Source organism: Coloeus monedula, assembly GCF_965178545.1.
Source record: "Coloeus monedula genome assembly, chromosome: 2".
NCBI classification, from domain to species: domain Eukaryota; kingdom Metazoa; phylum Chordata; class Aves; order Passeriformes; family Corvidae; genus Coloeus; species Coloeus monedula.
The window spans coordinates 46,515,295-46,529,865 of NC_138782.1; the positions used below are offsets into that span (position 1 = coordinate 46,515,295).

Consider the following 14,571-nt stretch of genomic DNA (forward strand, 5'->3'; position numbering starts at 1 on the left):
GGAATACAATGCCTTCATTAAAATTCAGGTATTCAGGTTGCCATGGGACTTGCCTGCAGAGTAATGGCTCTGTAGCTAAAAATAGCTGCTGGCTATTAAGACTGGGTGGGGGGTTTGGCCTTGGAATCAAAATGCAAGTGAAACACCTACAAAAAGTATTAAAATACATCCAACACACCTCAGAACACTTGTAAAAGTATACAGTAAACACAGGAAAGGTAACTCTTATGGTGTACCAGTGGCTTGTAGCTTGAAAAGGGGCAAGTTTGTGATTTTTAACTGGGAAAATTTTAACTGGGAAGGGTGCAACTCTATTAATAAACTTTAAACAAATGGAAACACTGATAATGGAACTGGATTTTTGTACCTGGGCTGATGGGTTAATTGTAACATTCAATTTAAAAATAATTAACTCAAAATTAATTATTTAAAGCACTTAATATGCAAAGACCAAGCACAAATAGGGATTTCATGTATGACACGTGCTTGGCCGAAAAATTGCTTTCTCAGTATGGTGATACTCAGATGTATAGCCCAGACAGGCTTATGAAAGGATCACATAGAGTGAAAATCTTGTTATCCCATATCTTTCTTGATTAAATAGAATCAAACTTTGTAGTAGAGAGTTTCAAAAGTAAACAAAAAATGTTGGTTTACCTTAGTGCATTTAATGCATTCTAGCCCTGAATGTCCTTGATTGAGCAGAAGTGTAGGACCAGCAACATCCTGTAGGTCTTGTCCTGGTAAAAATCTGCCCATGGTATCTGTAAATAATAATCTGTTGGTTTTCCTCAAGAAAACTTTGGTAACAAGTATGTTTTCTGTCTCTCTCTTTTTTTTTTTTTTCCTTTAGTCCTCGTTGTACGTGTCTAACTTAAAGATGCCTCTTGTTAAGTATAGTTTTGTTCAAAGCTTTTTTTTCTGATTTGTTTTCCAAGCTTTCTGAGATATACCCATTGAGGGAACTATAAAAATACAAGGAAGTTATTGATTGATTTGATTTTATATTGTGGATTTCTTCCCTAAAGGCCCAGTGAAGTCCATACACTGAAGATTTTTGGTGGATTTTTGCCTTGATGTAGACTGTAGCAGACATTTACACCAAATGTTCCCCAAGTAGCACTTCTGATTTTTTTTTGCAAGGGACTGGACAAAAGCTTTTCTTGAAGGTCAGCTTCTGTTTGCTGTTAAAAGCAAGGCTACAAGTGTAGGGCTTGGTTTATATATTTTCATCTTCTAAGACAGTACAGCTTGTGACTTCAGAATCGGAGGAAGGATCATGTTAGAAGGCATAAAGTTGTAAAAGCCATGCTCTCTGCAGGCTGTGATCGTGAGAATGAGGTTATCCTTTGCAGGCAGTCTCATTACTCTGGGCCAAATTCAAACTGTAAACTGTTTAAATTTGCTGATTTTATCCAGGAGGGGAATACATAGTCATATGAATTGAGGGTTCAGCCCATCATGCTTTCTGCATACAATCTGAGCATGGGCTTCTAGGCTGTTGTTCTTGAATTAGAAATTCAAATATGGGTAATTTTAAATTGTTGAGTTGTGCTTAGTTTTAAAGAAATTAAAGTGCTTTTTGTTTAAGCACTGTATTGTGGTGTGGAGATTGGGACTGAAATTACAAGATCTATAATAATTTCATAGGTGACAGTAATGTAAAGGAGAATGCTTGCTGTTAAATGACTTTTTACTTGTCTTTCAGTGTCTTCAGGCAGGGATCAGAGACAGCAGCTTAGTTTTTCTGTGAAAAATAATAATTTTTAGTACAGTATTCATGTGTGTTATACTGGTACCATATGTGTGGTATGTTCTGTTGTGCAGATACAGAAACTAAATTCTGACTCTACTTTTTGTTGCTGTGTATGTATTTTATTATAAATACAGGAATTGTTTCTGTTTAAGCAGTGTGTATATTTATGTATCTTGAACGTGGAGAACAGCATGAATTGCCTTTTGCCCATTTGCATTCTTTGAATTTTTTCTTAGGAAGCAAAATGTAACTACATAATAGCTTGGTATGCAAAGGGAAGTATACTAGCATAGTGGAAGGAAAGACATTCAGAAACATGCCTTCCTTTAGGAGAAAGCCATTCTTCCCAGTATTGTGCTAGTTAGCCTTCCTTTGAACAAAGCCACTTCCACAGTATCTGTAATTCCTGCATGCAAATCATAACTTCTCAGAAGATTCTTTAAAAGACATTTTGAACATTATCTATTATATCATGATGCTTAATGTCCTCTGTGGTCATGTGGGAAGCCTGTGAAAGAGTAAAGGATGTGTGAACTAGACCATTCAATTCTTAGTCTTCCCTCTGTCCCCTATTGCATTGAAATGTCTTCCTTTATTTTGCCTGCACACCATTCCCAATTATGAATATTATCTCAGCAGGTTCCAACTGTGTTATTACAATTAAATATACTTAGTAGCTATTCTTTAATATCAGTAAAATGAGATACTTGAGGAGTACTGCCTGAAGTGTTTGGATCTTAAAATTTCTCCCATAGTCTGTTGTTACATGCCAGATCAACCTCAGTTCCTGAACATGCATCATTCCCATACCCTCCTGCAGCTCTCAAGCCGAAGTCCGTGTTTTGCCAAAGTGCTGCTTCATGTATCATCCAGAAAGGCAATCATTCCTGAGCTTCTGCTTCCCTGTTCTAGTCTAGCATGTATACAGTGATACTCTGGGATACAGCAGGTGTATGTTCCTTTTCTTCTTTCCTTGTAATGGATGCCAATGTCTGTAAGTCCGTGTCATTTAAATGAGAGGCCCATGTGGCTAGCTGCATGGATGAAGATATTGCGCATGATGTATAGATTCCTGTGGGTTCTGCAAGTGTTAAAAACCTTTCTTTCCCTTCGTATTTAGTCAGTTAAATTCGTATTAATTCCTGTCTTACTCTAGTCCTTTCATCAGCTGGGTCAAGAACTTTGCTTTTTCTGTGATGGAGCTAGCTTATACTGAATTTGAGAAGTAAGCTCTAAATGGTCCTTATAATGGATTGCTAAGACTGTGAGGAGAAGCTGTCAAATTCTTGATTAGCTGTTCTGTCAGAGAAGAACAGCAACGAGTGGATGCCTTCCCAGGCAAGAATTTAGTGTTATTCCAAGGAGCTCTTTCTAAAGCCATTTACCCTTGTAGTAATACCTAAAGCAGCTTTTAAGATGACAGAATGCCCCTCTTAAAATGAAATACGATGCTCCAGGGTGGTTGTAAAAGAAAATACGGTTTCTGGTTCAAGTCACATGTAACAGATCATGGCTGTTAAAGCTCTTTGTTGGTAGAATGAATCAGTATTGACTGCCTGGTTACTCTTGTACGTCATTACCTTGTCAGCTAATTGGAAAGCTTGTGAGGGGCTTCTCTGTGACAGTATTTTGTTGTAGAAGAAAACAACCTGGGAATAAATGTAGTTAAAAGCAGCTTGTAGTTGGTAACTATGGCTGGTTTGTACGTGGTCTTGATTGCTGTGTGTGCATTGTATGATGGGCTAATCCCTACAAGGGGTAAGGCATTCCTATGGTATCATTCTGAAGGCTAACAAGGATTCGAAGGAGAGTACTACTGTGAAATTCATACAATAAATAATACAAATACACTTGTAAGAGTCTGTGTGAATGCTGTATCTCTAATAAAAGGATCTTTAGTTTTGAGTCCCTGGTTAATCCAGCTATCACTAGCTTGTGTCACATTAATTGCTTACTAAGGATATCCTTTATTGATATAGGTCAGATTAATATAAAATTCCATTAAAACTATAGTTCTGCAAAATTATCTTAGAACTGTAGTTCTGGTGTCATTGAAATGGCAGTATTTGATTCCTTATTTATTTTTCAGTGACTTGTTAGAGACTCATAGAAAAGAAATCTGGGTATAGAGGGTTTTTTCCCACTCAGCACCTGGTCCTGAGAGTCTGCATGGGCTTGTGTACCTTGTTAGCAACACAGATTTGACAACTGGGTCCTAGCTTGCAGTGCTGTTCTGGATGCATTGTTTCAAAAGAAGTTAAAAATTGATCTCTGTTCCAGTTAGCTGTGTGAGTTCTGCAGAGCAGTGAAATGTATGAACCTGGGGCGGCTTTCTGTGAGGAAAGTAAACAGAAAAGAGGAAGAGCACACAGAAGGTATTTGTTGGATAGAGTTGCCAGCTATATACTGTTGTTCTTCTGGCTATAACTGCACTTTACATTTTATTATGGGCTGGGTCTTTTGAGTTGAATTTTATAAGGCAGTTTCAATACAATTGGGTCAGTCACCCATTATTCATTCAATTACACACTGCAGCCTTGCTGCTGCTCTTTGACTTCTGTACACAAAGCCCATCTTTTTTTTTTACATAACCTGACCAGCTCAGATGCCAATTGTAGGAGATGCTGAAAGTCACTGGGAGCTCCAAAGCATAAGAAAAGAAATGGCTAAATAGTTCATTCCCTCTGGCATGCCCAGAGGCAAGCAGGGAGCTGATAATGGCATCATTACACATGCAATACTTTGTGGTTTGCACATATATTGCTGTAGAAAAGGGAGAAAATTGAGACTGCTATGTGGGAAATGTCATTAAACTTTTACTTAGGAAGGCAGCTGCATTTCTGTTTGTTGCATTTCACAGGTGCTGGGGTGGTAATGAGGTGACAGGCCTTGCTGGGCTGTAGATAGAAAAGGTGTGTGCTCCATGAAGCAGGGTATTAGGATAGCGATGCAAATGGATGCCTCGTTAATGTGATTAAGTGATGTGCTGAATTCTGCCTCTGAGGCTATTTCACTCCTGCGTGCAGTTGGTCAAGATGGTCCAACCAGCCTTTCTGTAGGTGATCAGTAGCTGAGTGCAAGTCCAACGTCACATGCTTTGGGATTCAGGCTCATGAAAATGCTGACTCTTGAAATAGGGCTCAGTAAGTGCTGTGCTTACAAAATAAGAGCAGGTTCTCAAAAGAAAACTGAAATGCATAGAAAAGAGAAATGCACAGGCAGCAGAAACTGTGTGCATGTCAAAACAGGCTCTCAGTCATAGTGTGCTTTCTGAATAACAGTGGCTTGTGTTTCTTCCACTTGTAGGATGAATGCAACACTGCCTTACCATGCAAGAGTATCGTTGAAATAAATCCAGTGATGTCTCTGAAATGTTTGGATATTTCAGTGCCAAACACTAGAGAAAAGCTCAGAAATAAATTAATAGTTCTTATTTGGGAAAAACAGTAATGGTAGATCATGAAAGAAGTAGAGGTTTTGTAACACAGGTGTGAGGAAAAATTGAGATGCTGCTAATTGAGAGTGCTGTCATGTACACAGAATCGAGGTGTTTGACAGAAAAGAAAGTAGCATGTGATAAAGTAATTGAACACTGCATAAAAAGTGTATTCCTCCTAAGCCAGAGAGAGAGGAGTATTAAAGTTGCAAAAAATAATCTCTCTCCAAACTCCTGATGTTTGATTTGACTTGGATTTTTGAACTTCATGTTAAAAATGTAAATGGTGAATTTATTTACAAGAACCAAAGGCAAAGGTTTACTTTAGATTTGGTAATATAAAAGTAGGAAACCTACTTGCTTATAATATGTGGAAGAAAACCTTGAATTTGTTCATACAAGCATGGGTGATGCCTCAATTTCAGCCCACTGTTCCATCAATTTGATACATATATTTGGTAGGTTTTTTGGATCTGAAGAAACTGAGTACTGGTATTTCACGTAAAATTACTGTGAGAACAAGTGACTGTAGTTGAACTTTTTCTGGTAGAGGTGAAAACTGAGTTGTAAGAGGATAGTAAACTGCCAATTCTTTGTGTCAGAAGCACCTCTGTGTTAGGTGTTTGGATGATAGTCTAGCAAAGCACCAGTCCTGGACATTGCCAGGAACTTCTAAGACATTACGATTACACAAATAATTGTAATTATGTTTCAAATGGTAAGTAAAAACTGTATACTCATTAATAAAGAACTGTAAAGGTGCTGTTAGTTAGTCACTAGCAACCCTGAAACTAGGTGTACTTTTTATCTTGGTTTTATGTTGGCTCTGTTGTGTTTGTACGAGTCAGTTTAACACTTCTGTATGAAAATGTGTCTTCTGTAGCAGACTGTGTTGAGCAGAGGTTAACTTTATTTTATTCTACTTATTTATTTTATTTATTTTATTTTAATTTCTTCTAGCCTTCAGGAGAAAGAACAAATGTTCAGCATGTCCATTAAAGAAACTACTGCCAAAGTAAGTACACGTTTTCAGTTCTTCAGAATGTTTTCGGAAGCAGATCACAGCTTGCATCTTAATAAATTGTCTTTGTTTTGGAAGTTGGTTTTGTGGTGTTCCTTCTAAGAAGATTTTGCACATAAATATTTTTAAGCATACACTGGAAAGCCCTCCCCAACTTTTTGTTTGAACAGGTCACAGAGATTATAATACTTCAGGATGCAGACAGAGTAATCTCTTCTTTCTTGGTTTTTTTACTAGTGATCAGTCCTCTTGCTCAGGTCTCTATTCAGGAACAGACTCAGCTTCATGAAATCATGGTCATAGCTGAATGTTTTAGCTCTTAATACAGAGTCTCTTACTTTCCTCTCTAACTGGTTTTGTTGATGTAAAGGGAAGAGCATAAATTAAGTACCTCTTTTCCCAACCATTTCACTAATAATCTAGCTAGCAATCTCATTTTCATACCCCTTTAAAAATACAAAGAAAAGTGATATAGTATATTCAGCATAATTTTTGTTTCTAACCAGAAATGTTAATACTTTTTCCTAATTTTTCTTATTTCATGGGCTCCTCTCAAGAAGTATAACACTGAAATTTAATTTCAGAATGGCTCAGTTGCTCCATGAATGCTCTAAAAAAAAAGTTCCATTTGCTCTAGCTTATTCACATAGATCTGTATGAAACAGGGAGTGAAAAATATTTCTGGGTTTTGATTAATAATGAATTTCTACTCTGAAATAAGCTTCCTTTTCATGTTCTTTCTCTAATAGCACTCACCTAAATCAGTAAAACTTTTGTCTATAATCTCTTCTTCCTAATCATCTTGACCAACATTTTCACTGTGCACTGTTAAAAAGATAATTTGAAGCTTTGCATCTCATTATCACTCCTTCCTTCTCTTCCACTTTGAGCTCTTTTTTTTTATTCTTTGCTTAGACCCACATCTTGAGAAAATTCATACAGACTATTATGATGATTCCCCCTGTTTTTTTTTTAAATGACTATGAATGAAGTATCAAGGAAATTATTGTAACTGACCTACAGCTCATCTACTAAAATGAATGAGACATTCAGTAGCTCAATGTGATGTTTCAAGTGTTGTTTCAAGCTATTTGCAAGCTAAACCATAAGGTATGGAATTTGCCTTTTCCCCAGAAAATGTCTCATGAGGTTTTAATTTATCACCATAGTATCTAGAGACCTTTTCAATAACAGCTGAAACATTGGGTAACAGTAGAGAAGTCTGTGAGGTAGAATTTCACAGCTTGCTTTTTTCTTTAAATTTTCAATAGATAAAATACTATTTTAATTTTATTCCATTCCTATGTGATTACTTTTATTTGTTATGGAAGATAAATAGGAAGCATGTAGTGAGACTCCTCCAAATAATTTCCTATTTTGTTTATTCAGATAATCTCATCCCATTATTTTCATCTCAAAATAAATAGAGCTGGTCTTTGAAACAGTTTTATTTTATGGCGAAAGCATTCCTTTGTCAAAGGTCTTTCCTTTTCCCCCATGCCTCTGGCATTTCTATGGCCTTTTCTGCCTCATCTCTCTTGTTTTCAGCTGTGGCTGCAAAAGCTAACTTTTGCCTGCTAATGAAGGGGAACACTGTCCCCTATTCAACACCTTCCTTCAGAAATTAATATCTGCTTTCCTTAATGGCAAGATTGTGCTGTGTGGGAGACCAGGTAGACAGTTCCTTCCTTTAGGCATCGTTAGCAAAATTTCTTTATCTTTTCCAAGGTGCTGTTATAAAGAAATATGAAGGTTACTCAAAACTTCTTTTCTCTTGAGATGATTGGAGAGAGAGGGTCAATTCCAGTACTTTAGTTGCTGTCCTTGTCCCTGTTTTTGCCACTTTAGATTAACATCATATGCTGGAAAGATGGAAGAGGATGACAATGGGCAAACTTGCCTTTGATATTTTGCTGCTTTTCATCTTGATTCCGCATATCTTTGCTAACCAGCTTCCTACTGGTTTCAGATAGACTGCTTTTTCGAGTAATGTTTGCATCTGAACGCAGATTAGTAAGGTATATTCCTAAACAAGAGGCTTTTTTTTTTTAAAAAAAACCCTCTGCTTTAAAAAAACCTCAGAAACCACTGAAGAGGATTTTTAAATAGATACAGTAATACTTGGCTGCAAAAACACTTTCCTGAAACGGAAAGAGTTTTTTTAGACTTTGAGCTTGTTGAGCTTTTTTTTGAGCTTGTTGGTCTGTGGGTCACAGCAGAGCTGGGCACTGAGGGCAGGGAAAGAGCATTGCTGAGGCCACAGGCCCCTGCAGTCAGGCTGGTTAGAGGAGGATGGTGTTCGCTGGAAGCCAAGGTCACTGGCTCTGAGAGTGTTCACCATCCTTGTTAGCTAAGATATAACCTTTCCTTTGTGGCTGAATAAGCTACTGTCATGAATAATGGTATCTGTTATGAAAATAAAATAATTAGAAAAAATGAAAGGAATTGGAGCTTGTAGAGTGGACCTGATGTAATGTAGAAGCAGTGCCATTAGTTTAGGGGATGTTACTTTGTCCTTCCCACTTGCTCATTTAGTTTTGTTGTACTATGCCATATGATAGGTCTGAAGATTAATGTTGTTCATTTATCTACAGAATACATGTGACATAGATACAAGCAGAGGCCCAGCAACCTACTTATCTCATGTTCCAGAAGAATCATCTCTGAGTTGGAGGGACTGCCTTTCTGCCTCTGGTACCTGCATTTGGTCCATCAATAAAGAGTGCCAGCAAGCTTTGTTCTGACAGTAGGGCTTACAAAGTGGACAGTGCTCACTAGAAACTGATTAAACATCCCAGCTTATTTTGCATAATTGCCAAACAGCTGTCTAGTGATAATGACTTTAAGTTACTACCAGCATGGGATATATTCATGCAGTTTTCCTGGAGCTGAAAGATTCCCCATCTAATTGCAATTCACTGAGCCATTTAGTGCCCCTAAAGAGAGAGTACTGCTTGGAAAGAAGTCATTAAAAACTTTCAGATTTATTTTAGAGATGGGAGACAGACATGGCCTTTGGGGTTTTAAGGCACGTTTATTCACCTCTGACAGGTTTGGGGTTTTAAAAACATTTTAACTGAATTAGCTGATGAGTCACTTATAAGGGTGTACTGAAACCAAGTGAGATATCTGGGTATTTAAAAATTAAAGGAGGTGCAGAAGCGATATGTGTTTTTAAATTAATAGGATGACTCTGAAGTCTTTAGAAGTAACAGTTACTGCTTGGAGGATAGTTCTGTTGACTCAAGAAAAAAATATGACCCATTTGTAGTTAACAGATAGTCTCAGTAAAGGAAGAAGGTGTTATTAAAGCTATTGTCATATATGAATTATTATAATTTAATTGTACAAACAGATAAACCATTAGAACTATAAAATTTTGCTCTTAAAAAGTGAAGTGATAACTGTGCCTCTGTTAACAAGCATGGCATTTGTTTTTGAGGAGGGAAAAATGGAAGGAAGGCAGGGGAACTTCTCTCTGGAGATTTCCTTTCACATCACATCATTTCAGAACTGGCCTGTGCCTATCTTGATTATTGCTTTACCTTTGGTTCCAATGAATGCAATGTTTTCTTAAGTGTCAGCTACAATTTTAAGTGTTTGACATCTGCCTGCAGAACAAGGGATTTGCCTTACTTCAGTGAAGGGTTTTTGTTTGTTCGTTTTCCTTTCCTTCCTAAATGATGCAATATGGAGTAAATGGCAACATTTTTGAATATGTGGGGCTTGTATAAATTTTGCATGCTGCATAAGCTCCTTCTGAAGTGGCAGTGTACACTGAAGTGTAAGGTACAGAAACAGCTGAATTTCCTTTATATTTTGTTCTCTCTTTTCTCTCTCCGTGTTTTCAATACCAAAGCTGATTGATTGCTGAAGGACCTCCAGTTAAAAAGATAAAAAAGAGAGCAAGGGAAAATCAGAAACCTGAACCCTAGTCCTCTGTGTGTCCTGACTGTGAAACAAAGTACAATATCAAGCTGGTATAGCCTTAGTTGTTGCCTGTGCAAAAAAATAAGGCTGCTTTGCCTTTTTTTTTTTTTTTTTTTTCAGTTAAAATGCAGAGCACGGTGTATTTTGTATAAAAGTCAGTGTGCATGGTATGTTATGGCATTTTAATCTCCAAATACTGGTTTACTTATGCTCCACTTCAAGCATGATTATTAATACTGAAATTGTACAGAATTTGTGAGATGGCCTTTCTTCTGTGTGCAGCCTCAGTATCTAGGTGTAAAACATGTCCTCTCTCATGCAGGTAGCTAATGCTAATACCATTCCTTGTTTTAATAATAGAATGTGCAGCACAGCCTGGAAATTTTGATTCGTATTGGGTGTTTCTGTGAAGACATCACTTTTTATTAAGCTTTTTTACCTTGCTTCAGGATGTTATGTCATGTCTGTAAACCAAGAACATTTGAAGCCCCATTTGAACTGCCGTATACTTTTACATTAATAAATTCTCTATCATGGCTGTCTGCCTCACTTTAGGTTTGCATGAGTCAGAAACTCTGCAGTACTTTGAGGAGGAAAGTGAGTGATATTGAGACTCAACTACCAGCTCTACTCGAAGCCAAAATGCTGGCTGTTTCAGGTAAGTTTTTAGTGATGAGAAGGACTAACATCGTTAAGGAGTGTACTAGAGCAGTTGTTGACCTCTTCATAACAGACTTGCTAGGAAAAGTTGTTCATGTGCTTATGTAGATCCCTTGAAGTCGTGGCCAGCCCGGCACAACAGGGCTATGCCATGCCTTGTGTAAGGTACTTCAGGTCCCCCTCTACAGTTTGAAACTCCTGGCAAAAATCTGAAGCTGTGTGGTAGGCAGTAAACATGCAAAACACATGGTATTTTTCCGTAGGTGAAATTGATATATAATCATCAATAGCTGTTCCAGGACTCTGAGTTACATTCTTAGAGCTCTCTAGCTAAGTTATAAATTTATAGCTAAGGTATCATAATTACAAGTGTGGCTTTAAATGACACTTTAAAATGGAATACAATAATTGGCAGCTTCTGCTGTTCAGATCATTAAACAACTAACGCTAGCAGCGAAAGAGCAATTTCATCCTTGGAGCACTCATGCATGTTATTTACAACCAGTAAAACACTGAAATGTGATTACAGAGTCTGATACATAACAGCCTTACATGGTACTTGCTTGGGATTGCTGCACTGTTCACCAAGGAGAAAAGGCAGATCTCAGTTCTTTCTCTTAAGTTGGAAGAGGTGGGTTTTCTAATTCAGCAAATGGTTTGCAAGTATTTCACTAGGTGTCTCTCTGCTAGACACCTGCCCTCAGAGAGGAAGCTGAGTAGAAGGGAATGAGGGCTAGAGTACAAGGAGTTTTCCAGTGTTACACCAAGTAAAGAAAGGCTAAAGGGTTTTTGATACATGTCAAGATGAGATGTAGCTCTCCATATGTGATTTATCTTTTCAATTATATGCAAGAATCTGTATTGCACATACAAATTATTTTAAAATGACACCTTCTGCAGTGTCTTGTTTGCCAGAAGTGGATGATGTCAGGTTTGAGCAAAGTCCTAAAGGAAATTAAAGCCCAGATCTTGTATTGGTGCTGGGCATGCTCAGTTTCCTTACTTCTCACAATGCGTTTTTTAAAATGGAAATCCTCTTTATTTTTCTCTCCACCTCTAAGAGGTAAACCAGGCAGTCGTCCTTCTCTACCCATAGGCTGTGTAAATGTAGGTAATTTTCTCACTTTCAGAAATGGGGTTTTATGGCTTGAGAACAAAGCAGCCCATAAACTGGACCTGCAACTGCATGTAGGAAGCAGTTGGCCAGAAAAGCTGTATTGCAGTCTGACACTTGGAGAGAGTGAATGACAACTTGAGGATCGTTTCCAAAACATTCATAACAGTATTTTATACTTGTTAGCTCTTAAAAGAGGTTGCTTGTTTCAGGAATGAATTCCAAAGGCAATTTAATGCTGCTCTTTCTATAAACTGTTTTTACAATTCTTTGACTGCCTTTCTATGCTTTTTAAGTAGTATCAGTGCAATTTCTTCGTACTGATAAGAAGCACTGTTTCTTTTTTCACTCTTGCTTCAGGGAATTTTAATGACTGTGAATGATACAATCCTAATTTGTTACTAAGGCAGAATTCTACATAGTATGGTTGAAAATCAAGGACGAAAGGTAATTTGGTTACAGTGGATACTGTAATTTCTTTACCTCATTGTAAGATACAGATACACTTAGTCCATGTGATGGAGCTTATTTATGTGAAATGCAAAGTTATATATAGAGGACACAGGGGAGATATAAGAATAAAAAGAAAATTATTTCTCTGAAGACCTGTAAGTAAAAAAGAAAAAAAAATCTGAAAACACCAGGAATAGTCTTAGAGCATGCAGTGAATAAAATCAGAAAAGCCAGGATGTGGAGCGAATTGCAGCTAGCTAGCAGAGAAGCAAATCAGGAAGAAAAAATTTGATAAATGCAGAAGAAGAAAGAGGAAGGAAGAGATAAAAATAGTGGTGGGGTTTGGTTGGTTTTTTGTTTGTTTGTTGTTTTTTTTGTTGTTTTGTTTTGTTTTTTTTTTTTTTACTTAATAAGGCAAAACCAATGAACAGTGGATAATGGAGGAGGCTGAATTACTCTAGTTTCTCTGTAGTCCTGTGTTAGGAGTAAATGAAAGACACCTCTTAAGGAAGGCATAGTTAAGAAGCATGTTTTAACCTTCTAAGTACTGGCTAAGATTTAAGCAAGACGCTTCATGTACATATTTCCTGATCTCTCAGCAATGTCATTGAACAATGTTATTGAACAGCCTGGATATATTCAATTGTTAGAAGTTGGAAGAATGTTCAGTTGGGTAATATGCAATTATTTAAGGACACTCTTGGAACAGTGTGGCATTCAGAAAGAATTATAGTGTCCATATGTAAATATGCAGTAATAATAAATTTTACTGGTCATAGTCAGAGGTTTTCATTTAATCTCGAAACATCAGGCAGGGTTAAATGTCTGTTACTTCTTTTTATGTAGCAGTTACATAATTCATTCAGACAGTGTTTTTAAAAACATTACTAATGGATACTGAGAACAAATGTTTTTCTCTATACAGATGTCACATCATTTTTGATTAAAGTAGCATTCTTGAGGAAGCAGAAAGAGTTAAGTGACTTTGGAACAGTGTCAAAACAAAAAGGTGACTGTATCCCAAAAGTTAGATTAGATGAGCTAAAGAATAGAGTTATTAAGTGAAAATTAGCTTTCAGAGCTCATATGTGGTGACTTAATGATGTGATGACTTGGAAGGCATGATATATACCTCAGCCTTTAATGGCTATCTTGACAGCTTCAGACAACATTCATTTGCTATATGGACTGTACTTTCTAATACAAATACATTGATTTAAAATACTGATGTATTTGCACCAAAAAATGTAAGAATATAGTTGATATTATTTTTAGAGGAAAATACCACAATAAATACAGTGTAAGCATAACAGTTCTGTTAGTGCTGTCAATACAGCACCTTGGATTTTAAGGCTGTATGATAAATGATACTGTAAAGATGCAAGAGACAATACTATGTATATAAATGCCTCTCCTTCCTATTATTTCATTCTGGGAAGAAGTATAAAATTAAATTTGGAAGAGAAAAAAAAATTTTGTGAATATTTGGATTATTGAAGGCCATAAAATAAATAAAATTAAATTCCAGTGAGCTTTTGTATAGGAAAAAGAAAATAAGCCCATACTTAACGCATTCAGGAGGTATTTCTATCAACAGTTACAATTCAGAACGTTTATATCAGCACCTCACTTACTTCTGATTGGCCTGTTGGGACAAATAACTAATAATTAATACTCTGGAGATGCTAGTCCAGAATTTTTCTCCGAAGATAATTAGTAGGATCCTGTATTTTTCCAATTTTTAAGTCAGTAGCTTTAGGTAATTATAGGTAACAAGTACTCCTGATGCCATGAGGTGTTACTGTTGATATTCACATTTGTAAATTCTCATCAATGAACTATTATAGTTTAGCGTCTAGTAGGTCTTTTTTTAATTACAAAAAACACCTTAATGTCAGTGCTTAGAAACCTGCATGTGATTTTTCTAACAGCTGGTTCTTACAGTGGCTCTTAACATGCTTATAAAATTTTGCAGTCAGTTATAGGAAGAACATGACAGTATGTGATACTCTGTTCTTTTTTTCAGCATTGTGTGACAATTTAGCATGAAATTTTCCTAGGGAATAAATTTCAGATGAAATAATTGGAAGCTGGTAAGAAAATTCAAGTAGGATGGTGTTTAAGCAAGTGTGAACACAACTGTAGAAATATTATTGAAACTTATTGTTGTATTTTGAGCTGTTTTACACAAGAGGAAATAA

The 14,571-nt window shown here is 36.6% G+C and overlaps 1 protein-coding gene across 1 annotated transcript in view; it reads left to right on the forward strand.

Moving 5' to 3' along the window:
- Window positions 1–14,571, forward strand: part of DISC1 (DISC1 scaffold protein) — a 189,585-nt gene that overhangs the window by 69,556 nt on the left and 105,458 nt on the right. Inside the window, exons 7-8 of the mRNA XM_082276713.1 lie at window positions 6,153–6,207; window positions 10,699–10,801. Of these exons, the coding sequence (XP_082132839.1) occupies window positions 6,153–6,207; window positions 10,699–10,801 (158 nt within the window). The remainder of the gene's footprint in view (window positions 1–6,152; window positions 6,208–10,698; window positions 10,802–14,571) is intronic.